We start from the raw sequence: 26,805 nt of genomic DNA on the forward strand, positions 1-26,805 counted from the left end.
GAGAGAGAGAGAACGAGAGAGAGAACGAGAGAGAGAACGAGAGAGAGAACGAGAGAGAGAACGAGAGAACGAGAGAGAGAGAGAACGAGAGAGAGAGAGAACGAGAGAGAGAACGAGAGAGAGAGAGAGAGAGAGAGAGAGAAAGAGAGAGAACGAGAGAGAGAGAGAGAGAGAGAGAGAGAGAGAGAACGAGAGAGAGAGAGAACGAGAGAGAGAGAGAACGAGAGAGAGAGAGAACGAGAGAGAGAGAGAACGAGAGAGAGAGAGGACGAGAGAGAGAGAGGACGAGAGAGAGAGAGGACGAGAGAGAGAGAGAACGAGAGAGAGAACGAGAGAGAGACAGAACGAGAGAGAGAGAGAACGAGAGAGAGAGAGGACGAGAGAGAGAACGAGAGAGAGAGAGAGAACGAGAGAGAGAGAGAGAGAACGAGAGAGAGAGAACGAGAGAGAGAGAGAGAGAGAGACAGAGAGAGAGAGAGACAGAGAGAGAGAGAGAGAGAGAGAGAGAGACAGAGAGAGAGAGAACGAGAGAGAGAGAGAGAGAGAGAGACAGAGAGAGAGAGAGACAGAGAGAGAGAGAGAGACAGAGAGAGAGAGAGAGAGAGACTGTCATGAGGCTGGCACCCCCCCAGTAGAGGGAAGACACCACCATCTGGTCTACAGCTCAGGTCTACTGCCGAGCTACCATGGTCCCAACCCCCTGAAATCAATGGGAATTTGATCTTCAGCAGCAGTTTGAGGAGATTAAAAAACAATTTCATAATTTACAGTTGGGAAAACAGAATCAGAAATTTTCTGAACACAAAAAGAATTCAGGTAAAATAAAAGTCATAAAATTGTACAGCAGGAGCCGGAGGTCTTCTTCAGTCATGACCTCCATGGCTGGGGAGACCAGGACGTTCTTCAATGAATTAAAGAATGAAATCCTGGGAAGCCCATGATGGGTTCCCCATCTCAGCCACCTATAGAAGGAGTCCATTCATTTACACGTTTTTCCAGCGGCCTCTGCGTTTACGAGGAGTCAAGTAGGAGAATCTCTTTCTCTTGTTGGGAGGAGGGGAGGTTGGAGGGCTCGGCTGTTCCTCAACAACATTCTGCTGCCCACTTTCTTCTTCTTGGCCATTGTGATTTTCCTCCAACTCATAATTCACAGAACAAGGTTCAGATTCTGGTTCAGTCTTTGTAGGATAATATACGGGGTCGATCAGGGCAGATGGAGCAGGTGATGGAGGCTGAGGAGGTATAAGAGGTAAGATGGCTGCCAGGACATTGGTCAAGCGGTCCATGCTCTGCCGCAGTGTGTAGGTCAGATGTCGAATTGCCTCTGCCGTTTCCTGCTGAGCTCGTAGCATGGCTACTGTAGGGTCATAGTGCTGACTGACAGCCCCCGGAGAAAGCAGAGGAGAAGAGGACCCCGGAGGCATCGGTGCTGGAGAAGCCCCCTCCGATGGACCCGGTGAAGGACTTAGCTGGGGTAACTGCACAATGTGGAGCTGAGGTGTTGGGGATGAAGACTGCTTAGGCTGAAGAAGAAGTGGAGGGTCCGGCGGGCAGCAGGGGCCACTCAAGGAATTTTCTGCACTAGAAGAAGCCGGACCTGCTAGATGTAAGTCTGTGGGGGGAAACAGAAGTATGGTCATCAGAATGTGGGGGGCACCAAACCCATTCACATTGCTACAAGTATGGAGGACGAGCTATTCAAATAAAAGACTCTCCTCCTCTCCAATGAGGAGGGAAGGGAGGAGAAGGGGGGAGGGGAGGAGAAGGGGGGAGGGGAGGAGAGGAGGGAAGGGGAGGAAGAGGCCGAGTACAGTACATTTTCCATCAGATGGAAATTTTCTAAAACTGTCAAGCGTTTAACCCCTTCTGCTCTGGTCCTTGTACACCCGATGGAGTACAGCAAGAACGAGCCAGATGATTGGGTGTGGTGCGTGTCCTGCCTGCGGTATGTGATGTCACAGAGGTGGGCGTGGCCTGACACTGCGCTGACGCGTAAACGCACATCTCTTACCGCGGCTGTTAAGGTAAAAACATTCTCACCTTAACCTATTCTCTGTATTAAGGTAAAAAACCTTTTAACAGTGGCTCACCCACGCCCCACCTAAATACTCACCTCACCTGAATCTCGGTCCAGCGCTGTGCACATCTGCAGCAGCTCTTCTCCCCTCCTCCCTGCCCTCACAGGATTAGCCAAGCTGATTGCCCCTGCTGCTGTCAGTCAAAACCTGAGAGTCGGGGGTGGGGCATAGCTGTGCTGTGTCTGAATTGATGCAAACAGCCCGGCTTGGGATCGAGCACATTGGGGGGCACTTGGGGGGGGGGGGGCTCGGAGCCAGGAGCACCTTTGGGGGACCCCCCAGCAGTGGAGGATCAGGGTTGCTCTTTGCAAAACTATTAAATAGCAGGTAAGTATAACATGTTTATTTTAATAAATTATTATTATTTTTTTTTAAGTAAGGCTTTACAATCACTTTAAATCGGTCATCTCCGGCACCGTAACCTCTCTGTCACAGATCAGGAGGCCATAGGAGGGGCTCCAGATCACATAATGGCCAATCAATCTTCTATAGGGTAGGGGGTTAGTGTTGTCTTCTATGAGGTAGCGGGTGTTCTCCATAGGGTTAGGGTCATCTTCTATAGGGTAGGGTTGTCCTTTTTGAGGTAAAGGGTGTTCTCCATAGGGTTAGGATAAGGGTGGTCTTCTATGGGGTAAGGTCTGTTCTCCATAGGGTTAGGGATATAGAGTAAGGGGTTAGATTTAGGGTTGTCTTCTATAGGGTAGGGGGTTAGAATTAGGGTTGTCTTCTACAGGGTTAGGGTTGGGATTAGGGTTCTCTTCTATAGGGTAAGGGGTATTCTCTATAGTGTAAGGGTTAGAGTTGTCTTCTCCCGGGGTAAGGTATTAGGGATATCTTCTATAAGGTAGGGAGTGTCCTCTATAGGGTTAGGAATAAGCTTGTCTTCAATAGGGTAGGGGGTTAGGATTAGGGTTCTCTTATATAGGGTAAGGGATATCCTCCATAGGGTTAGGTTTTTTTTTTAGGGTAAGGTTTTCCCTCCATAGGGTTAGGATTAGGCTTGTGTTCTATAGAGTAAGGTCTGTCCTGCATAGGGTAAGTATTGTTCTCTATAGGGTTGTCTTCTATATGGGTAAGGGGTTAGGGTTGCCTTCTATAAAGTAGGTTAGGACTAGGATTGTCTTATATAGGGTAGGGGGGTTAGAATTGGGACTGTCTTCTATAGACTCAGGTGTTAGGATTAGGGTTGTCAGCTATAGGGTAAGGATTGTCTTCTTAGGGTAGGAGTGTTCTATTCTATAGGGTAGGGGGAAGGGTTGTCTTCTATAGAGTAGGGGTCTAGGATTAGAGTTGTCTTCAATAGGGTAAGGATTGTCTTCTTAGGGTAGGAGTGTTCTATTCTATAGGGTTCGAATTTGAATAGTCATCTATAGGGTAGGGGATATTCTCTATAGTGTAAAGGTTAGGGTTATCTTCTATAGGGTTATGGTGTAAGGGTTGTAGGGCCGAAATAACTAATTGATTAATCGTCAACAAATCTATTATGAAAAGAGTTAACAACGATTAGTTGGCCTGCATACAGAATGCATTATTTGCTTACATATCAGGAAGTACAGCTCCGTACACCATCCACACATACATGTCAGTAAGTGTCTGAGAACTTGTGAATGTGTGAGAAGCATGTTTCATGGGACATGTAGTCCCGGGCAGGAAATGAGTGGTTCTAAAATGCAGAAGTTTTACCTTGTTATAGGGGCACTCTATATACTATAGCTTGCAGGAGGAGCCAGAAGCGTTGGTGGGGGGACCCCAGAAGAGAAGGATCTGGGCTGCTCTGTGCAAAACCATTACACAGAGCAGGTACAGTGCCTTGCGAAAGTATTCGGCCCCCTTGAACTTTTCAACCTTTTGCCACATTTCAGGCTTCAAACATAAAGATATAAAATTGTTATTTTTTGTGAAGAATCACCAACAAGTGGGACACAATTGTGAAGTGGAATAAAATCTATTGGATTTTTGAAACTTTTTAAATAAAAAAATGAAAAGTGGAGCGTGTAAAATGATTGGGCCCCCTTGCGTTAATACTTTGTAGAGCCGCCTTTTGCTGCGATTACAGCTGCAAGTCGCTTGGGGTGTCTCTATCAGTTTTGCACATCGAGAGACTGAAATTCTTGCCCATTCTTCCTTGCAAAACAGCTGGAGCTCAGTGAGGTTGGATGGAGAGCGTTTGTGAACAGCAGTTTTCAGCTCTTTCCACAGATTCTCGATTGGATTCAGGTCTGGACTTTGACTTGGCCATTCTAACACCTGGATACGTTTATTTGTGAACCATTCCTTTGTAGATTTTGCTGTATGTTTGGGATCATTGTCTTGTTGGAAGATAAATCTCCGTCCCAGTTTCAGGTCTTTTGCAGACTCCAACAGGTTTTCATCCAGAATGGTCCTGTATTTGGCTGCATCCATCTTCCCCTCAATTTTAACCCTCTTCCCTGTCCCTGCTGAAGAAAAGCAGGCCCAAACCATGATGCTGCCACCACCATGTGTGACAGTGGGGATGGTGTGTTGAGGGTGATGAGCTGTGTTGCTTTTACGCCAAACATATAGTTTTGCATTGTGGGCAAAAAGTTGGATTTTGGTTTCATGTGACCAGAGCACCTTCTTCCACATGTTTGGTGTGTCTCCCAGGTGGCTTGTGGCAAACTTTAGACGAGACTTTTTATGGATATCTTTGAGAAATGGCTTTCTTCTTGCCACTCTTCCATAAAGGGCAGATTTGTGCAGTGTACGACTGATTGTTGTCCTATGGACAGACTCTCCCACCTCAGCTGTAGTTCTCTGCAGTTCATCCAGAGTGATCATGGGCCTCTTGGCTGCATCTCTGATCAGTCTTCTCCTTGTCTGAGCTGAAAGTTTAGAGGGACGGCCAGGTCTTGGTAGATTTGCAGTGGTCTGATACTCCTTCCATTTCAAAATGATCGCTTGCACAGTGCTCCTTGGGATGTTTAAAGCTTGGGAAATCTTTTTGTATCCAAATCCGGCTTTAAACTTCTCCACAACAGTATTACGGACCTGCCTGGTGTGTTCCTTGGTCTTCATGATGCTCTCTGCGCTTTCAACAGAACCCTGAGACTATCACAGAGCAGGTGCATTTATACAGAGACTTGATTACACACAGGTGGATTCTATTTATCACCATCAGTCATTTAGGACAACATTGGATCATTCAGAGATCCTCGCTGAACTTCTGGAGTAAGTTTGCTGCACTGAAAGTAAAGGGGCCGAATAATTTTGCACGCACCACTTTTCAGTTTTTTATTTGCTAAAAAAGTTTAAAAAATCCAATAGATTTCATTCCACTTCACAATTGTGTCCCACTTGTTGGTGATTCTTCACAAAAAATTACAATTTTATATCTTTATGTTTGAAGCCTGAAATGTGGCAAAAGATTGAAAAGTTCAAGGGGGCCGAATACTTTCGCAAGGCACTGTAAGTATAACAGGTTTGTTGCTTAAAGCGGGAGTCCGCCGGGACTCCGCGTTTTTTTTTTTTTTTTTTTAAAGTCAGCAGCTACAAATACTGCAGCTGCTGACTTTTAAAATAGTGACACTTACCTGTCCAGCGCGCCCGCGATGTCGGCACCCGAAGCCAATCTCTAGATCGACACTCGAGTGCTGCCGCCGCCATCTTGGGTATGGGAATCAGGAAGTGGAGCCTTTCGGCTTCATTTCCCGGTTCCCTACTGCGCATGCGCGAGTCGCGCTGCGCAATGAGGACGGTCCCCGCTGCCTCTGGGATCTGTGTGTTTCCCAGCAGGCAGCGGGGCACTTGCGGAAGGGGGCGGGCACTTGCGGAAAGGGGCGTAATGTACACCCCTTTCCGCAGAGAGCTAGCCCGGAAGTGGGTGCAGTTACCTGGATTATCCAAGTAACTGCACCCCCCTCCCCCCTGAAAGGTGCCAATTGTGGCGCCGGAGGGGGGGAGGAATCCGATGAGCGGAAGGTCCATTTTAGGGTGGACCTCCGCTTTAAAGAAAAAAACACTGTAAAGACTGTGTGCATATGACCCCAGAGGAGGCGACAGACTGGAGGAGATCTAAGGCACTACTATTAGATATAAAGTAAACGTTCGCCAGTATTGTGCGTTGTATATAAAATGATCAGAGCCGTTAAAAAACGTTTCGGCTTTTACTACATCTCCCTTCCCCCTTCATGTCTGACTCCGAGTTCTAATGCCCATATATCCTACTTCTGGGTGTATTTATCATTATATGATATCATATATATTATTACTTTCACTGTATACATGAAGCCCTTATAGCAGTGATACCCCTATGATGATAAAAGCATGCTGCTGCTGCTACTAAAGGTCTGAGGCCCGGGTCACACCGATGCGTTTTTTGCAGAAACGCACCGCAGTTCATAGAACATGGCTTCCTATGGGACACGGTCACATCGGTGCTTTTTTCAGCCGCTGTGTATTGGGAAACGTCAGGGACTTTTTCCAGTGCAAAATTGCTTTTCTTAGTTCAATAGACGTCAATGAAGAAGCTGCAGAAACGCGTCAGCAGTCGTTACCACAATTTGTGTTTTTCAACCTGCCCAAAAAAGCATAATGAATGCACAATGCCGCAAAAATCGCAGAAACAGATCAAGAGCAGATTGTATAGGTGTGACCCGGGCCTTATGCTGGCCATACACGGATCAATTTTCAGACGAGAAAATTCATTACCAGAAATCTTTGTAAATTCAGCCGACTAATCGATTATGAAAATAATCATTAGTTGCAGCCCTAAAGGGTGGTCTTCTATAGGGTAGGGGGTTAGGCTATAGGGTAGGGTGTGAGAATTAGGGTTCTCTTCTATAGGGTAAGGGCTGTCCTCCATATGGTTAGGATTAGGCTGGTCTGGTCTTCTGTAGGGTAACGTTTGCCCTCCGTAAGGTTAGGTATGTTTTCTATAGTGTGTGGTGTGTGTGTGGGGGTAGGGTTGTCTTCTATAGGGGAAGGGTTAGGGCTGCCCTCTATAGAACAAGATCTGCTCTCCGTAAGGTTAGGGATGTTTTCTATAGGGTGTGGGGTGCCTTCTATAGGGGAAGGGCAAGGGCTGCCCTCTATAGGGTAAGGGGTGTCCTCCATCAGGTTAGGGTTGTATTCTATAGGGGTTAAGGTGGTATGTTGTAGGGGGGTCAGGGTTGCATTCTATAGGGTAGAGGTTCCTCCATGGGGTTAGTGTTTTATTCTATAGGGGTAGAGGGTCAGGGTTGTATTCTATAGGGATATGGGGTGTCCTCCATAGGGTAGGGAGTTAGAATTAGTGTAGTCTTCTATAGGGTAGGGAGTGCTCTCCATAGGGTTAGGGTTGTATTCTATAGGGTAGGATTGTATTCTATAGGGTAGGAGTTGGGGTTGTGTTCTATAGGGTAAATGTTAGGATTAGGGTTGTCTTCTATAGGGTAAGGTCTGTCCTCTCAGGGTTAGGGATGTCTTCTATAAAAGGTAGGGGGTGTTCTCCATAGCGTTGTCTTCTGTAGGGTAGGGGGGATAGGATTAGGGCTGCCTTCTATAGGGTGAAGGGTGGGGGTTAGGATTAGGGTTGACTTCTAAGAGGGGGGGGGGGTAGGATTAGGGTTGTCTTCTATTGGGGTAGGTCTGTCCTCTATAGGGTAGGGGGTGTCCTCCATAAGGTTAGGGTTGTCTTATATAGGGTAAGGGGTGTTGTCCATAGGATAGCGGTTTCCTCCATACAGTACCCGACCACAACACCATCTGCCTGGAGTTTGCACGTTCTCCCTGCGCCTGCGTGGGTTTCCTCCCACACTACAAAGTAGGGATGCACCGAATGGGTTTTTTGGTGCCGAAACCGATACCGAAAATGAAAAATACACTAGGCCGAAAACCGAAACCGATACCGAAAATGACTGTTTTAAAAAAATATTTTTATACAGGAGGTGGTCAGAGACTGGGGACATGATACAGGAGGTGGTCAGAGACTGCATGCATGGTACAGGAGGTGGTCAGAGACTGGGGACATGGTACAGGAGGTGGTCAGAGACTGCATGCATGGTACAGGAGGTGGTCAGAGACTGGGGACATGGTACAGGAGGTGGTCAGAGACTGGGGACACGGTACAGGAGGTGGTCAGAGACTGGGGACACGGTTCAGGAGGTGGTCAGAGACTGGGGACATGGTACAGGAGATGGTCAGAGACTGGGGACATGGTACAGGAGATGGTCAGAGACTGGGGACATGGTACAGGAGGTGGTCAGAGACTGGGGACACGGTTCAGGAGGTGGTCAGAGACTGGGGACATGGTACAGGAGATGGTCAGAGACTGGGGACATGGTACAGGAGATGGTCAGAGACTGGGGACATGGTACAGGAGATGGTCAGAGACTGGGGACATGGTACAGGAGGTGGTCAGAGACTGGGGACACGGTACAGGAGGTGGTCAGAGACTGGGGACATGGTACAGGAGGTGGTCAGAGACTGGGGACATGGTACAGGAGGTGGTCAGAGACTGGGGACACGGTACAGGAGATGGTCAGAGACTGGGGACACGGTACAGGAGATGGTCAGAGACTGGGGACACGGTACAGGAGATGGTCAGAGACTGGGTACACGGTTCAGGAGGTGGTCAGAGACTGGCGACATGGTACAGGAGATGGTCAGAGACTGGGGACATGGTACAGGAGATGGTCAGAGACTGGGGACACGGTTCAGGAGGTGGTCAGAGACTGGCGACATGGTACAGGAGATGGTCAGAGACTGGGGACATGGTACAGGAGGTGGTCAGAGACTGGGGACACGGTTCAGGAGGTGGTCAGAGACTGGCGACATGGTACAGGAGGTGGTCAGAGACTGGGGACACGGTACAGGAGATGGTCAGAGACTGGGGACATGGTACAGGAGATGGTCAGAGACTGGGGACACGGTACAGGAGGTGGTCAGAGACTGGGGACACGGTACAGGAGATGGTCAGAGACTGGGGACACGGTACAGGAGGTGGTCAGAGACTGGGGACACGGTACAGGAGATGGTCAGAGACTGGGGACATGGTACAGGAGATGGTCAGAGAACGTGGTACAGGAGGCATCCCCCATTGCAGGCCAGTGTCCCCCATTGCAGCCAGTGTGCCAGTGCCCCATTGCAGCCAGTGTGCCAGTGCCCCATTGCAGCCAGTGTGCCAGTGTCCCATTGCAGCCAGTGTGCCTGTGCCCCATTGCAGCCAGTGTGCCAGTGCCCCATTGCAGCCAGTGTGCCAGTGCCCCATTGCAGCCAGTGTGCCAGTGCCCCATTGCAGCCAGTCCCCCATTGCAGCCAGTCCCCCATTGCAGCCAGTCCCCCTTTGCAGCCAGTCCCCCTTTGCAGCCAGTCCCCCTTTGCAGCCAGTGTGTCCCCCTTTGCAGCCAGTGTGTCCCCCTTTGCAGCCAGTGTGTCCCCCTTTGCAGCCAGTGTGTCCCCCTTTGCAGCCAGTGTGTCCCCCTTTGCAGCCAGTGTGTCCCCCTTTGCAGCCAGTGTGTCCCCCTTTGCAGCCAAGTGTGTGTCCCATTGCAGCCAAGTGTGTGTCCCATTGCAGCCAGACAGCCAAGTGTGTATTGCAGCCAAGTGTGTGTCCCATTGCAGCCAGCCTGTGCAGGGAAGAGAGCCGCCTCCGCCGCCTGTTTGATCACAGCGCCGGGAACATCACAGCTTTCATTTCAATAGCTGCGTGTTCCCGGCCGCGCGCCATCACACGCAGCCCCTCCCCCTTGTCCGGGCACTTTGATAGACAGATCATCCGTCCAATCCTGCGGATGATCTGTCTATCAAAGTGCCCGGACAAGGGGGAGGGGCTGCGTGTGACGGCGCGCGGCCGGGAACACGCAGCTATTGAAATGAAAGCTGTGATGTTCCCGGCGCTGTGATCAAACAGGCGGCGGAGGTGGCTCTCCTGCGCTATACACCCCCCATGATGGGCGTCACCAGGGGCGGGGGCGGAGCCCCGCCCCCACCCAGGCCACGCCCCATTTTCGGCTCCATTATCGGCCGTTTTTCTCTTTCGGCAAAATGCCGAAAAGGGCATTTTCGGCCGATATGTTTCGGCGGCCGAAATTTCGGTGCATCACTACTACAAAGACATGCTGGGAGATTAATTAGATCCCGTCAAAAAATTGGCCAAATATGTGTATGTTGTATGTGTTTGTATGTTTGTAAGCATGTCTGGTCCCTATGGGGCAAAAGGACTGTGCTATACCACAGATGGACACTGGCGGCAAAAGGCATAGTCCATTCAGTAGGGGTTAGGGTGGTCTTCTATAGGGTTAGGGGTTTCTTACATAGGGTAGTCTTCTATAGGACTTTCCTCCATAGGGTTAGGGTTGTCTTGTATAGGGCACAGAGTGTCCTCCAAAGGGTAGGGGTTAGGGTTGTCTTCTATGGGGGGTATGGGTGTCCTCAATAGGGTTCAGGTTTTATTCTATACTGGTTTCCTCCATAGGGTTAGGGCTGTCTTCTATAGGGGTTTTCTCCATAGGGTAGGGGTTAAGATTGTCTTCTATAGTGGTTTCCTCCATGGGGTAGTCTTCTATAGGGGTTTCCTCCATGGGGGTTAGGGTTGCCTTCTATAGGGGTTTCCTCCATAGGGTTGTCTTCCATAGGGGTTTCCTCCATAGGGTTGTCTTCTATAGGGTAAGGGGTGTGCTCCAAAGGGTAGGGATGCCTTCTATTGGGGTTTCCTCCATACGGTTGTCTTCTATAGGGGGTTCCTACATAGGGTAGGGGTTAGGGTTGTCTTCTATAGGGGTATGGGGGTTAGGGTTGTCTTATACAGGGGTATCCTCCATAGGGTTAGGGTTTTCTTCTATAGGGGTATCCTCCATAGGGTTGTCTTCTATAGGGGTTTCCTCCATAGGGTAGTCTTCTGTAGGGGGTTCCTACATAGGGTAGGGTTAGGGTTCTCTTCTATAGGGGTTTCATCCATAGGTTGTCTTCTATAGGGGGTTTGATCCATAGGGTAGTCTTCTATAGGGGTAGGGGTTGTCTTCTATAGGGGTTTTCTCCATAGGGTAGGGGTTATGGTTGTCTTCTATGGGGGTTTCGTCCATAGGGTAGTCTTCTATAGGGGTAGGGATTAGGGTTGTCTTCTATTGGGGTTTCTGCCATGGGGTAGTCTTCTATAGGGGTAGGGGTTAGGGATGTCTTCTATAGGGGTTTCCTCCATAGGGTAGTCTTCTATAGGGGTTAGGGTTGTCTTCTATGGGGGTTTCCTCCATAGGGTAGGGGTTAGGGTCGTCTTTTATGGGGGGTTTCCTCCATAGGGTAGTCTTCTATAGGGGTTAGGGTTGTCTTCTATAGGGGTTTCCTCCATAGGGTAGTCGTCTATAGGGGTAGGGGTTTTCTTCTATGGGGGTTTCATCCATAGGGTAGTCTTCTATAGGGGTAGGGGTTGTCTTCTATAGGTGTTTTCTCCATACGGTTGTCTTCTATAGGGGTAGGGGTTATTGTTGTCCTCCATGGGGTAGTCTTCTGTAGGGGTTAGGGTTTTCTTCTATGGGGGTTTCCTCCATAGGGTAGGGGTTAAGGCTGTCTTCTATAGGGGTTTCCTCCATAGGGTAGTCTTCTATGGGGGTATGGTTGTCTTCTATAGGGGTTTCCTCCATACGGTAGGGGTTAGGGTTGTCTTTTATGGGGGTTTCCTCCATAGGGTAGTCTTCTATAGGGGTAAGGGTTAGGGTTGTCTTCTATGGGGGTTTCCTCCATAGGGTAGGGGTTGTCTTCTATGGGGGTTTCCTCCATAGGGTAGGGGTTAGGGTTGTCTTCTATGGGGGTTTCCTCCATAGGATAGTGTTCTATAGGGGTTAGGGTTGTCTTCTATCGGGGTTTTGCTCCATAGGGTAGGGGTTAGGGTTGTCTTCTATTGGGGTTTCCTCCATAGGGTTGTCTCCTATAGGGGTTAGGGTTTTCATTTATGGGGGTTTCCTCCATAGGGTAGGGGTTAGGGTTGTCTTCTATGGGGGTTTCCTCCATAGGGTAGTCTTCTATAGGGGTAGGGGTTAGGGTTGTCTTCTATAGGGGTTTCCTCAATAGGGTAGGGGTTAGGGTTGTCTTCTATAGGGGTTTCCGCCATAGGGTAGGGGTTAGGGTTGTCTTCTATAGGGGTTTCCGCCATAGGGTAGGGGTTGTCTTCTATGGGGGTTTTCTCCATAGGGTAGTCTTCTAGGGGTAGGGGTTGTCTTCTATAGGGGTTTCCTCCATAGGGTAGTCTTCTATAGGGGTAGGGGTTAAGGTGGTCTTCTATAGGGGTTTCCTCCATAGGGTAGTCTTCTATAGGGGTAGGGGTTAGGGTTGTCTTCTATGGGGGTTTCCTCCATAGGGTAGTCTTCTATAGGGGTAGGGGTTAGGGTTGTCTTCTATTGGGGTTTCCTCCATAGGGTTGTCTTCTATAGGGGTAGGGGTTAGGGTTGTCTTCTATGGGGGTTTCCTCCATAGGGTTGTCTTCTATAGGGGTTAGCTGGTCCCATTACAAATTACCCTAAAATTAAGTTTTTGGTACAAAGCACATTGATGGTTTTTTGTACATTTTCTTTTTTTATATGACAATAAAATGAAAGTGAAATAACAAATGAGATATGAAGTCGGTATCACACCCAAAGACAAACATTTCTTATATCGCAGCTTACCAATTCTTAGATGTGATGGCTGCATTAGTGTTCTTTTTTGGGCTTTCTTTTCCTTCTTTTCACCTGGTGATCCTGCCAGTAAGTCTGTTGTTTTTCAACTTCCTCTACTAAATCAAGCTGTCCAGACAAAGTGGCAGTTAGAGGGATGAGACAAACCATTTCCCACTGACAGGGGTGCTTACAATGATCAGCTTTTGTTTATTCATGTAAAACCTTTATTCTAAAAAGGAAGAAAACTGTTCCCGGAACGGATTATAAAGTGTGAGCTGGAGTTTGGTTTCAATTTGTTAGTGTATCTAAATCTACTAGTCTATCTAACTCTCCCCTCCCCCCCAGACTGACAATGCTGTGCCCCTTCATCCAAAGTAGGGACCATCTAATACAGGAGCTGCGTTACTGGCCAGATCAGCAGGAGAAAAAAAAAAGGAGGGGAAAACGAATGCAGTCGCCACACCTGATGACTGGTAAGCTGCAGCACATGACATTTCTGGGTTTATAGCAGAACTCCGGGATGCTCGTTGTTTCTATCAGAGGGGACTGTCACCCCGATTCCCCCCGTCCTGCCCGTCTTTGGTCACATGGAGGGAGGAGGCCTGAACGGGGTATTATTCCTGCAACCCCGCCCCCTCCCCCCCTTATACTTACCAGCAGCGCTGCTCTCTCTCTCTCCTCACTGGCTCAGAGGCAGCAGTTGCAACCATTGGCTCTTGCTGCTGTTAATCACAGCCAGTGAGGAGGGAGTGGGAGGCGGGGCTTAGCCAACACGGTTTGTCAATGGAGACGCAGAGTGCGGCTTGGAAGCCAGCCGGCATGAGTACCCCCATAGCAAATGGTGGGGGGGAGGAGCCAAAAGAGGGGGGTGGAGGCGCTCTGTGCAAAATCATCACAGAGCCGCTAAAACATCTGTTAATGTTTACCTCCACAATGACTAGACCCCCTCCCCCGTGCACACCGCTGCAACTTGTCATACCATTGGACGCTTCCAAATCACATGACAAGTCGCACCCCACTGCCGGCAATGGAACCATTCATGTCCCGTCTGACCGTTTCCCCTCCGGCCGTATCCTCGCCGCGTATATCCGCCACCCAGATCCCCTCCGCCCGTATCCTCGCTGCGTATATCCGCCACCCAGATCCCCTCCGGCCGTATCCTCGCTGCGTATATCCACCACCCAGATCCCCTCCGCCCGTATCCTCGCTGCGTATATCCGCCACCCAGATCCGCTCCGGCCGTATCCTCGCTGCGTATATCCGCCACCCAGATCCCCTCCGCCCGTATCCTCGCTGCGTATATCCGCCACCCAGATCCCCTCCGCCCGTATCCTCGCTGCGTATATCCGCCACCCAGATCCCCTCCGGCCGTATCCTCGCTGCGTATATCCACCACCCAGATCCCCTCCGCCCGTATCCTCGCTGCGTATATCCGCCACCCAGATCCGCTCCGGCCGTATCCTCGCCGCGTATATCCACCACCCAGATCCCCTCCGCCCGTATCCTCGCCGCGTATATCCCCCACCCAGATCCCCTCCGCCCGTATCCTCGCTGCGTATATCCGCCACCCAGATCCGCTCCGGCCGTATCCTCGCCGCGTATATCCACCACCCAGATCCCCTCCGCCCGTATCCTCGCCGCGTATATCCCCCACCCAGATCCCCTCCGCCCATATCTCCACTGGCCGTTTTCCCGACGCCTGTATCCCCGCCGCGTATATCCACCACCCGTAATCCCCTCTGCCCCGTCGCCCGTTTCCCCACCTGCTGTTTTCCCGCCGCCCGTATCCCCTCCGTGTATATCCGCCACCCGTATCCCAGCCACGTATATCCGCCACCCGTATCACCGCGCCACGTATATCCGCCACTCGTATCCCCGCCGTGTATATCCGCCGCCCGTATCCTCGCCGCATATAAGCGCCACCAGTATCCCCTCTGCACATATCCCCACTAGCCCTTTTCCCGCCGCCCGTATCCCCGCCGCGTATATCCACCACCCGTATCCCCTCTACCCCGTCGCCCGTTTCCCCACCGGCCATTTTCCCGCCGCCCGTATCCCCTCCGTGTATATCCGCCACCCGTATCCCAGCCACGTATATCCGCCACCCGTATCCCAGCCACGTATATCCGCCACCCGTATCTCCGTCACGTATATAGGCCACCCGTATCCCCGCCACGTATATACGCCACCCGTATCCCCACCACCCGTATTCCAGCCATGTATATCTGCCACCCGTATCCCCGCGCCACGTATATACGCCACTCGTATCCCCGCCGTGTATATCCGCCACCCTTATGTCCTCCGCCCGTATTCTCGCCGTGTATAAGTGCCACCAGTATCCCCTCCGCACATATCCCCACTGGCCGTTTTCCCGACGCCCGTATGCCCGCCGCGTATATCCACCACCCGTATCCTCGCCGTGTATATCCACCACCCAGATCCCCTCCGCCCATATCTCCACTGGCCGTTTCCCCGAAGCCTGTATCCCCGCCGCGTATATATCCACCACCCGTAATCCCCTCTGCCCCGTCGCCCGTTTCCCCACCGGCCGTTTTCCCGCCGCCCGTATCCCCTCCGTATATATCCGCCACCCGTATCCCAGCCACGTATATCCGCCACCCGTATCCTACCACGTATATCCGCCACCCGTATCCCAGCCACGTATATCCGCCACCCGTATCCCCGCCGTGTATATCCGCCACCCATATGCCCTCCGCCCGTATCCGCGCCGCATATAAGCGCCACCAGTATCCCAGCCACGTATATCCGCCACCCGTATCCCAGCCACGTATATCCGCCACCCGTATCTACGCCACGTATATCTGCCACCCGTATCCCCGCCACGTATATACGCCACCCGTATCCCCGCCACGTATATACGCCACCTGTGTCCCCGCGCCACGTATATACGCCACTCGTATCCCCGCGCCACGTATATACACCACTCGTATCCCCGCCGTGTATATCCGCCACCCGTATTCTCGCCGTGTATAAGCGCCACCAGTATCCCCTCCGCACATATCCCCACTGGCCGTTTTCCCGACGCCCGTATGCCCGCCGTGTATATCCACCACCCGTATCCCCTCCGCCCATATCCTCGCCGTGTATATCCGCCACCCAGATTCCATCCGCCCATATCTCCACTGGCCGTTTTCCCGACGCCTGTATCCCCGCCGCGTATATCCACCACCCGTATCCCCTCTGCCCCGTCGCCCGTTTCCCCACCGCCCGTTTTCCCTACGTGTATATCCGCCACCCGTATCCCCGCCACGTATATCCGCCACCTGTATCTCCGCCACGTATATATCCGCCACCCGTATCCCCGCGCCACGTATATATCCACCACTCGTATCCCCGCGCCACGTATATCCGCCACTCGTATCCCCGCCGTGTATATCCGCCACCCGTATGCCCTCTGCCCGTATCCTCGCCGCGTATAAGCGCCACCAGTATCCCCTCCGCACATATCCCCACTGGCCGTTTTCCCAACGCGTATATCCACCACCCGTATCCCCTCTGCCCCGTCGCCCGTTTCCCCACCAGCCATTTTCCCGCCGCCCGTATCCCCTCCATGTATATTCGCCACCCATATCCCAGCCACGTATATCCGCCACCCGTATCCCAGCCACGTATATCCGCCACCCGTATCCCCGCCACGTATATCCGCCACCCGTATCCCCGCCACGTATATCCGCCACCCGTATCTCCGCCACGTATATCCACCACCCGTATCTCCGCCACGTATATCCGCCACCCGTATCCCCTCCGCACATATCCCCACTGGCTGTTTTCCCGACGCCCGTATCCCCTCTGCCCCGTGGCCCGTTTCCCCACCGGCCATTTTCCCGCCGCCCGTATCCCCTCCGTGTATATCCGCCACCCGTATCCCAGCCAGTGTATCCCCGCCACACGTATCCCCGCCACCTGTATTCCCGCCATGTATATCCGCCACCCGTATCCCAGCCACGTATATCCGCCACCCGTATCCCAGCCACGTATATCCGCCACCCGTATCCCAGCCACGTATATCCGCCACCCGTATCCCCGCGCCACGTATATACGCCACTCGTATCCCCACGCCACGTATATACGCCACTCGTATCCCCGCCGTGTATATCCGCCACCCGTATGCCCTCCGCCCGTATCCTTGCCGCGTATAAGCGCCACCAGTATCCCCTCCGCACATATCCCCACTGGCCGTTTTCCCGACGCCCGTATCCCCGCCATGTATATCCACCACCCGTATCCCTTCTGCCCCGTCGCCCGTTTCCCCACCGGCCGTTTTCCCGCCGCCCGTATCCCAGCCACGTATATCCGCCACCCGTATCCCAGCCACGTATATCCGCCACCCGTATTCCAGCCACGTATATCCCCGCCACGCATATCCACCACCCGTATCCCGCCACGTATATCCGCCACCCGTATACCCGATCCACGTATATCCCCGCTCCACGTATATCCGCCACCCGTATCCCCGCTCCACGTATATCCGCCACCCGTATCCCCCCTCCACGTATATCCGCCACCCGTATCCCCGCTCCACGTATATCCGCCACCCGTATCCCCGCCGCATATATCCGCCACCCGTATCCCCGCCGTGTATATCCGCCACCCGTATCCCCGCCGCGTATATCCGCCACCCGTATCCCCGCCGTGTAAAAATCTCTCCGAAGTGGGGAAGGATACCGCTCCCCCATGAAAGGAGTGTGACACCGGAGGGGGAGGAGTCAGATTTAAATGAAGTCACAATCTGCAATGAAATCGATCTTTCAGAATCCGTATTCATGATGGAAGGACGGCACCGCTATCGAACCAACCGCCGAGGGCTCGGGAAATAAAAGGAACTCCGCTTATGACATCATAGGGACAGGAAGTGAAGGGAAGTCTCCCTGATGGGACACAGAGGACAGGAAGTGAAGGGAAGTCTCCCCGATGGGACACAGAGAGGACAGGAAGTGAAGGGAAGTCTCCCCGATGGGACACAGAGAGGACAGGAAGTGAAGGGAAGTCTCCCCGATGGGACACAGAGAGGACAGGAAGTGAAGGGAAGTCTCCCCGATGGGACACAGAGAGGACAGGAAGTGAAGGGAAGTCTCCCCGATGGGACACAGAGAGGACAGGAAGTGAAGGGAAGTCTCCCCGATGGGACACAGAGAGGACAGGAATTGAAGGTTCCCTTCTGCACACTGACCACAGGGGGGCGCCAGAATGCTTTATTTTCAATAAATACAAAGTGTTTCTATTACTGGACTAGCAGGAAGATTGTGCCATCGCCTCTCCACCTCATCCAATCAGAGAACGCCTTGTATTCACTGAAGAGAATCCAAGGTGATCTATAAATGGTGGCAGTGCTGAGTGAGCGCCCCCCTGTGGTCGGTGTGCAGAGGGGAACCCAATCACCCCCCTCGGATATGAGATACACAAACATTCATCGTGCCAGGCTGGACCAGCACACCCGGACTTCACCTTTAAATAGAAGCCATGTTATTGGTTGGTAGAGAATCGTCTATCCTGGGTATAAAATACATGACAGGCCATTCGCTGGTCACCACCTACCACCCCTCCCCCTCCATCGGAGGAAATTCCAGGATCTGATCGCTCAATGTGCGAGGTAGGTCACTTATCTGTCACTAATGGGGGGAAGGAAGGACCCCAATTCAGGGCCACTCATCATTACTAACCCAACAAGGAAGAGCACTTACCCACAGACCTCGTCCCTGGAATATAGGCCTCATGGCCAGGTACCACGCCCGGACCCAGGATGGCGAATATCGTCTCCTCTTCTGCTGTAAGGACCTCCTCCGCGGTGCCATTCTGTGTGGAGTGAGGAACCCGTGCCAGCTTCTCTTTGGTCCGCCTCTTGAAATCATTCCAACGTTTCTGAACTTCCTGAGCGGTGCGTTTCCAGTTGGTTATGGCGTTAATTTTGGCGGCGATGCCCTCCCACACGCGGCGTCTCTCTGCCACGCTCAGCCGACGAGCCTGTGCACCATACAACATGGAGTAATGGGCGCGCACTTCTCGGATAAGGATCTGATTTTCCTCATAGGAAAAGCGGGGCTTCCGGAGGCGGGTCACCTCTTCTGTGTCGCCAGACATGGCGAGGGCATTCACGATGGCCTCCAGGGTTCTGGCTGAATAACCACAGAGCATTGGATGAGGAAGACATGGAAAACCACCCAAAATACCCGATTCACAACCTCCGACACCATACACACCACTTCTCCATGTGGGATCCACCATGGGACACTCCTCACCACTTCTCCATGTGGGATCCACCATGGGACACTCCTCACCACTTCTCCATGTGGGATCCACCATGGGACACTCCTCACCACTTCTCCATGTGGGATCCACCATGGGACACTCCTCACCACTTCTCCATGTGGGATCCACCATGGGACACTCCTCACCACTTCTCCATGTGGGATCCACCATGGGACACTCCTCACCACTTCTCCATGTGGGATCCACCATGGGACACTCCTCACCACTTCTCCATGTGGGATCCACCATGGGACACTCCTCACCACTTCTCCATGTGGGATCCACCATGGGACACTCCTCACCACTTCTCCATGTGGGATCCCCCATGGGACACTCCTCACCACTTCTCCATGTGGGATCCACCATGAGACACTCCTCACCACTTCTCCATGTGGGATCCACCATGGGACACTCCTCACCACTTCTCCATGTGGGATCCCCCATGGGACACTCCTCACCACTTCTCCATGTGGGATCCACCATGGGACACTCCTCACCACTTCTCCATGTGGGATCCACCATGGGACACTCCTCACCACTTCTCCATGTGGGATCCACCATGGGACACTCCTCACCACTTCTCCATGTGGGATCCACCATGGGACACTCCTCACCACTTCTCCATGTGGGATCCACCATGGGACACTCCTCACCACTTCTCCATGTGGGATCCACCATGGGACACTCCTCACCACTTCTCCATGTGGGATCCACCATGGGACACTCCTCACCACTTCTCCATGTGGGATCCACCATGGGACACTCCTCACCACTTCTCCATGTGGGATCCACCATGGGACACTCCTCACCACTTCTCCATGTGGGATCCACCATGGGACACTCCTCACCACTTCTCCATGTGGGATCCCCCATGGGACACTCCTCACCACTTCTCCATGTGGGATCCACCATGGGACACTCCTCACCACTTCTCCATGTGGGATCCACCATGGGACACTCCTCACCACTTCTCCATGTGGGATCCACCATGGGACACTCCTCACCACTTCTCCATGTGGGATCCACCATGGGACACTCCTCACCACTTCTCCATGTGGGATCCACCATGGGACACTCCTCACCACTTTTTCATGTGGGATCCATCATGGGACACTCCTCACCACTTCTCCATGTGGGATCCACCATGGGACACTCCTCACCACATCTCCATATACAACCCACCATGGGACACTCCTCACCACTTCTCCATATACGACCCACCACGGGACACTCCTCACCACATCTCCATATACAATCCACCATGAGACACTCCTTACCACATCTCCATATACAATCCACCATGAGACACTCCTCACCACTTCTCCATATACGACCCACTACGGGACACTCCTCACCACTTCTCCATATACAATCCACCATGAGACACTCCTCACCACATCTCCATGTGGGATCCACCATGGGACACTCCTCACCACTTCTCCATGTGGGATCCCCCATGGGACACTCCTCACCACTTTTTCATGTGGGATCCACCATGGGACACTCCTCACCACTTCTCCATGTGGGATCCACCATGGGACACTCCTCACCACTTCTCCATGTGGAATCCACCATGGGACACTCCTCACCACTTCTCCATGTGGGATCCACCATGGGACACTCCTCACCACTTCTCCATGTGGGATCCACCATGGGACACTCCTCACCACTTCTCCATGTGGGATCCACCATGGGACACTCCTCACCACTTCTCCATGTGGGATCCACCATGGGACACTCCTCACCACTTCTCCATGTGGGATCCACCATGGGACACTCCTCACCACTTCTCCATGTGGGATCCACCATGGGACACTCCTCACCACTTCTCCATGTGGGATCCACCATGGGACACTCCTCACCACTTCTCCATGTGGGATCCACCATGGGACACTCCTCACCACTTCTCCATGTGGGATCCACCATGGGACACTCCTCACCACTTCTCCATGTGGGATCCCCCATGGGACACTCCTCACCACTTCTCCATGTGGGATCCACCATGGGACACTCCTCACCACTTCTCCATGTGGGATCCACCATGGGACACTCCTCACCACTTCTCCATGTGGGATCCACCATGGGACACTCCTCACCACTTTTTCATGTGGGATCCATCATGGGACACTCCTCACCACTTCTCCATGTGGGATCCACCATGGGACACTCCTCACCACATCTCCATATACAACCCACCATGGGACACTCCTCACCACTTCTCCATATACGACCCACCACGGGACACTCCTCACCACATCTCCATATACAATCCACCATGAGACACTCCTTACCACATCTCCATATACAATCCACCATGAGACACTCCTCACCACTTCTCCATATACGACCCACTACGGGACACTCCTCACCACTTCTCCATATACAATCCACCATGAGACACTCCTCACCACATCTCCATGTGGGATCCACCATGGGACACTCCTCACCACTTCTCCATGTGGGATCCCCCATGGGACACTCCTCACCACTTTTTCATGTGGGATCCACCATGGGACACTCCTCACCACTTCTCCATGTGGGATCCACCATGGGACACTCCTCACCACTTCTCCATGTGGGATCCACCATGGGACACTCCTCACCACTTCTCCATGTGGGATCCACCATGGGACACTCCTCACCACTTCTCCATGTGGGATCCACCATGGGACACTCCTCACCACTTCTCCATGTGGGATCCACCATGGGACACTCCTCACCACTTCTCCATGTGGGATCCCCCATGGGACACTCCTCACCACTTCTCCATGTGGGATCCCCCATGGGACACTCCTCACCACTTCTCCATGTGGGATCCACCATGGGACACTCCTCACCACTTCTCCATGTGGGATCCACCATGGGACACTCCTCACCACTTCTCCATGTGGGATCCACCATGGGACACTCCTCACCACTTCTCCATGTGGGATCCACCATGGGACACTCCTCACCACTTCTCCATGTGGGATCCACCATGGGACACTCCTCACCACTTCTCCATGTGGGATCCCCCATGGGACACTCCTCACCACTTCTCCATGTGGGATCCACCATGGGACACTCCTCACCACTTCTCCATGTGGGATCCACCATGGGACACTCCTCACCACTTCTCCATGTGGGATCCACCATGGGACACTCCTCACCACTTCTCCATGTGGGATCCACCATGGGACACTCCTCACCACTTCTCCATGTGGGATCCACCATGGGACACTCCTCACCACATCTCCATATACAACCCACCATGGGACACTCCTCACCACATCTCCATATACAACCCACCATGGGACACTCCTCACCACTTCTCCATATACGACCCCCCACGGGACACTCCTCACCACTTCTCCATGTGGGATCCACCATGGGACACTCCTCACCACTTCTCCATATACGACCCACCACGGGACACTCCTCACCACATCTCCATATACAATCCACCATGAGACACTCCTTACCACATCTCCATATACAATCCACCATGAGACACTCCTCACCACTTCTCCATATACGACCCACTACGGGACACTCCTCACCACTTCTCCATATACAATCCACCATGAGACACTCCTCACCACATCTCCATATACAATCCACCATGAGACACTCCTCACCACTTCTCCATATACAATCCACCATGAGACACTCCTCCCCACATCTCCAAATACAACCCACCATGGGACACTCCTCACCACATCTCCATATACAACCCACCATGGGACACTCCTCACCACATCTCCATATACAATCCACCATGAGACACTCCTCACCACATCTCCATATACAATCCACCATGAGACACTCCTCACCACATCTCCATATACAATCCACCATGAGACACTCCTCACCACATCTCCATATACAATCCACCATGAGACACTCCTCACCACATCTCCATATACAACCCACCATGGGACACTCCTCACCACGGGTTTTATGAAGTAGGAGTTTGGGCTTGGAGGAAGGAGTATGGACGGATGGGGGAGGAGTGGGGGGTGCAGTGGGTGGGCCCAGGCCAGGTTGTGTGGTGTGTTGGGGAGGAGTTTGGGGTATAGGAGAGGGAGGAGTTTGGGGTGCAGTGGGTGGGCCCAGGCCAGGTTGTGTGGTGTGTTGGGGAGGAGTTTGGGGTATAGGAGAGGGAGGAGTTTGTGGTGCAGTGGGTGGGCCCAGGCCAGGTTGTGTGGTGTGTTGGGGAGGAGTTTGGGGTATAGGAGAGGGAGGAGTTTGTGGTGCAGTGGGTGGGCCCAGGCCAGGTTGTGTGGTGTGTTGGGGAGGAGTTTGGGGTATAGGAGAGGGAGGAGTTTGTGGTGCAGTGGGTGGGCCCAGGCCAGGTTGTGTGGTGGGGAGGAGTTTGGGTTATAGGCGGTGCAGTGGGTGGGCCCAGGCCAGGTTGTGTGGTGGGGAGGAGTTTGGGGTATAGGGGAGGGAGTGGGTATGGGAGGAGTTTGGGGTGAGTTGGTTGGGGGTTGGGTTGTCTGTTGAAGAGGGGACGAGTTTGGGGTACAATGGGAGGGCCTAGGCTGGGTTGTGTGTTAGGGGAGGGGATTCAGAGGGAGGGGGAGAAGTTTAGGGGATCAGTGGGCAGGGTGGGAGGGGTACTATGGGTTTTAAGGGAGGAGTCTGGGGGCGTGTACTCAGATGGTGGGAGAGAAGTTTGGGGTGCAGTGGGTGGTTCCAGGGGGGATGTGTTTGTGGTACAGGAGAGGGAGGGGTTACGGATACAGGAGAGGGAGGGGTTACGGATACAGGAGAGGGAGGAGCTACGTATACAGGAGAGGGAGGGGTTACGGATACAGGAGAGGGAGGGGTTACGGATACAGGGAAGGAGTTTGTGGCGTAGTGGGAGGGCCAGTATTAGGGGAGGAGTTTGGAGTGCACTGGGAGGGCCCAGGCCTTGTTGGGGAGGAGCTCAGGCCGGGTTGGGGGAGTGGCTCAGGCCAGGTTGGGGTGGGGCTCAGGCCGGGATGGGCGAGGGGCTCAGGCCTTGTTGGGGGAGAGGCTCAGGTCAGGTTGGGGGAGGGGCTCAGGCCGGGTTGGGGGAGGAGCTCAGGCCGGGTTGGGGGAGGGGCTCAGGCCGGGTTGGGGGAGGAGCTCAGCCCTTGTCGGGGGAGGAGCTCAGGCTGGGTTGGGGGAGGGGCTCAGCCCTTGTCGGGGGAGGAGCCCAGGGAGGAGCTAAGGCCGGGTTGGGGGAGGGGCTCAGCCCTTGTTGGGGGGAGGAGCTCAGCCCTTGTCGGGGGAGGAGCTCAGCCCTTGTCGGGGGAGGAGCTCAGGCTGGGTTGGGGGAGGGGCTCAGCCCTTGTCGGGGGAGGAGCCCAGGGAGGAGCTAAGGCCGGGTTGGGGGAGGGGCTCAGCCCTTGTTGGGGGAGAGGCTCAGGCCGGGTTGGGGGGAGGAGCTCAGCCCTTGTCGGGGGAGGAGCTCAGCCCTTGTCGGGGGAGGAGCTCAGCCCTTGTCGGGGGAGGAGCTCAGGTCGGGTTGGGGGAGGAGCTCAGGTCGGGTTGGGGGGGAGGAGCTCAGCCCTTGTCGGAGGAGGGGCTCAGGCCGGGTTGGGGAGGGGCTCAGCCCTTGTCGGGGGAGGAGCTCAGGCCGGGTTGGGGGAGGAGCTCCGGTCGGGGGAGGAGATCAGTCCTTGTCGGGGGGAGGAGCTCAGGCCTCCAGTCCCGGAAGCGGTCGGTCAGTGCTCGGTAGGGGGTCGGATCGGAGGGGATCTCGGAGGACACACACGGCGGACACACACACTCCTCATACGATCATATCGGCAGATTTGTTACCTTTTTGCAGCTTCTTCAGCCGGAGCTCCACCTCTTCCCCTTCCCAGCCGAGCATGTCCCGCACCGCGCGCTGCATGCCGGGAGACGGGCGGAGGAGCCGCCAGAGGGCGCTGTACAGACTGCCGAGCACATCCCGGGAGAGCCAATCAGAGCAGAGAAGGGCCGAGAGCAGACAGCCAATCAGCGGGGCCGGAAGTATACGACTGGACACGAGAAGAAACGAACAGAGCCGATTATAGCCGAGAGCTGACATCCAATCAGAAGACAGAGGGGGGGAGGAGCGATGATAGCCGAGGAGTGATGGAGTGTCCTGGGGGCGGGGTTACATGTTCTGTTGTCGCCAATGGCAACCAAAATGATTTAGTGATGTTAGAAGGTCACCCGATCCGCATTGGAAGATATTGGAGAGGGGAGGATCGCCCCAATATACCCGGACTGGGAGGTCCGAGGTCGGGGACTATCTGTGTTGATTCGGTCGGGTTTGGAGTCGCTCAGGGTTGAGGAGAGTTTGTGTGGGTGTCGGTCAGAGTTGTTGTCGGTCTCTGTTGGTGTCCATCAGGGTTGGTGATAGTCGGGTTTGAGGACCGCTTGTGTTGGTGTCGGTCAGAGTTGTTGTCGGTCTCTGTTGGTGTCCATCAGGGTTGGTGATAGTCGGGTTTGAGGACCGCTTGTGTTGGTGTCAGTCAGGGTCCATCAGGGTTGAGGACAATCTGGGTTGGTGTTGGTCGGGGGTTGGTGTCGGTTGAGCACAATCTGCGTTGGCATCGATCGGGGTTGAGGACAATCTGGGTTGGCGTTGATAAGGTTCCCGGACAATATGTGTTGGTGTCGGTCAGGGTTGAAGACCATCTTGGCTGATGTCGGTCTGGGTTGGTGTCGGTCAGGGTTGAGGACAATCTGAGTTGGTGTCAGTGGGGGTAGTTGTTCAGAGTTGGTGTCGGTAAGGGTTGGTGTCCGTCTGGGTTAAGGACAATCCGTGTTGGTTGAGGACAATCAGGGTTGGTGTCAGTCAGGGTTGAGAACAATCTGGGTAGTTGGTGTCGGTAAGGGTCGGTGTCCGTCATGGTTAAGGACAATCTGTGTTGGTGTCAGTCAGGGTTGAGAACAATCTGGGTTGGTTGGGGTTAAGGACAGTCTGTGTTGGTGTCAGTCAGGGTTGGTGTTGGTCGGGGGTTGAGGACAGTCTGTATTGGTGTTGGTCCGGGCTGTGGACAATCTAGGTTGGTTTCAGTCTTTGTTGGTGTTGGTCAGGGTAGTTGTCATTCAGAGTTGGTGTTGATCTGGGCTGGTATCGGTCTGGGTTGGTATCGGTTAGGGTTGAGGACAATCAGGGTTGGTGTCGGTCTTTGTTGGTGTCGGTCTTTGTTGGTGTCGGTCTTTGTTGGTGTCGGTCTTTGTTGGTGTCGGTCTTTGTTGGTGTCGGTCTTTGTTGGTGTCGGTCTTTGTTGGTGTCGGTCTTTGTTGAGGACGGTCTTTGTTGGTGTCGGTCAGGGTTGTGGACAATCTGGTTTGGTGTCGGTCAGGGTAGAGGGCTATCTGGGTTGGTGTTGGTCAAGGTAGAGGGCTAGCGGGGTTTGTGTCTGTTGGGGTTGGTGTTTGTCAGTGTTGGTGTAGATCGGGGTTGAGGACAATCTGTTTTGGTCAGGGTTGGTGTCGGTCAGGATTGATGTTGGAGTCATCCTGGGTTAGGCTTACTTGGGGTTTCCCATGACCTGGTCAAAGTCCAGGCTGAGATTGCCAATCCATTCACTGCAGCAGGACACCATAGATGTGTGACTTCCAGGGGTCACCCTTCCTTTCTTGAACCTTTCAGTACTCTAGCAGCAGCTGCAGATACCCCGTCCACATACCCCCTCCCTATTGAGCCTGAGCGGCATGCATAGTTTTCCCAGGTCACTTGGTGTTGGTCAGGGTTGGAGTCATCCTGGGTTGTGGTCAGTCAGGGGTTGTGTTAGTCCATGTTGGTATTTGTTAGGGTTGAGTTTGTTGGTGTCAATCTTGTATAGTGTCATTCAGGGTTGGGGATAATATGGGTTTGTGTGAGTCCATGTTTGCCTTATTCGGGGTTGGGGTCAGTCAGAGTTTGTGTTGGTGTCAATCTG

At 53.3% G+C, this 26,805-nt stretch overlaps 1 protein-coding gene across 1 annotated transcript; it reads right to left on the reverse strand.

Annotated features, from left to right (window-relative positions):
* Positions 1-507: 507 nt before the first annotated feature.
* Positions 508-24,861, reverse strand: LOC143941197 (myb-related transcription factor, partner of profilin-like). Its single transcript, XM_077463232.1, has 3 exons — positions 24,704-24,861; positions 18,367-18,798; positions 508-1,612 (listed from the first exon to the last, which is right to left on the reverse strand). Exons 1-3 carry the CDS (start codon positions 24,777-24,779, stop codon positions 984-986), a joined length of 1,137 nt encoding a protein of 378 aa, XP_077319358.1. The 5' UTR covers positions 24,780-24,861; the 3' UTR covers positions 508-983.
* Between the last annotated feature and the right edge of the window lie 1,944 nt (positions 24,862-26,805).

The sequence above is a fragment of the Lithobates pipiens genome, unplaced genomic scaffold (assembly GCF_037356315.1).
Source record: "Lithobates pipiens isolate NorthernLeopardFrog02 unplaced genomic scaffold, aLitPip1_a1.2 Scaffold_3, whole genome shotgun sequence".
NCBI lineage: Eukaryota > Metazoa > Chordata > Amphibia > Anura > Ranidae > Lithobates > Lithobates pipiens.

What these genes read in the sequence shown, in the direction of transcription:
- LOC143941197 (XM_077463232.1), bottom strand. Translation starts at nt 24,779, where the DNA reads ATGCAGCGCGCGGTGCGGGACATGCTCGGCTGGGAAGGGGAAGAGGTG. An exon ending in GCTGAAGAAGCTGCAAAAAG is followed by an intron (nt 18,799 to 24,703) that starts GTAACAAATCTG and finishes GTGGTTATTCAG; the next exon opens with CCAGAACCCTGGAGGCCATC. An exon ending in TCCAGGGACGAGGTCTGTGG is followed by an intron (nt 1,613 to 18,366) that starts GTAAGTGCTCTT and finishes TTCCCCCCACAG; the next exon opens with ACTTACATCTAGCAGGTCCG.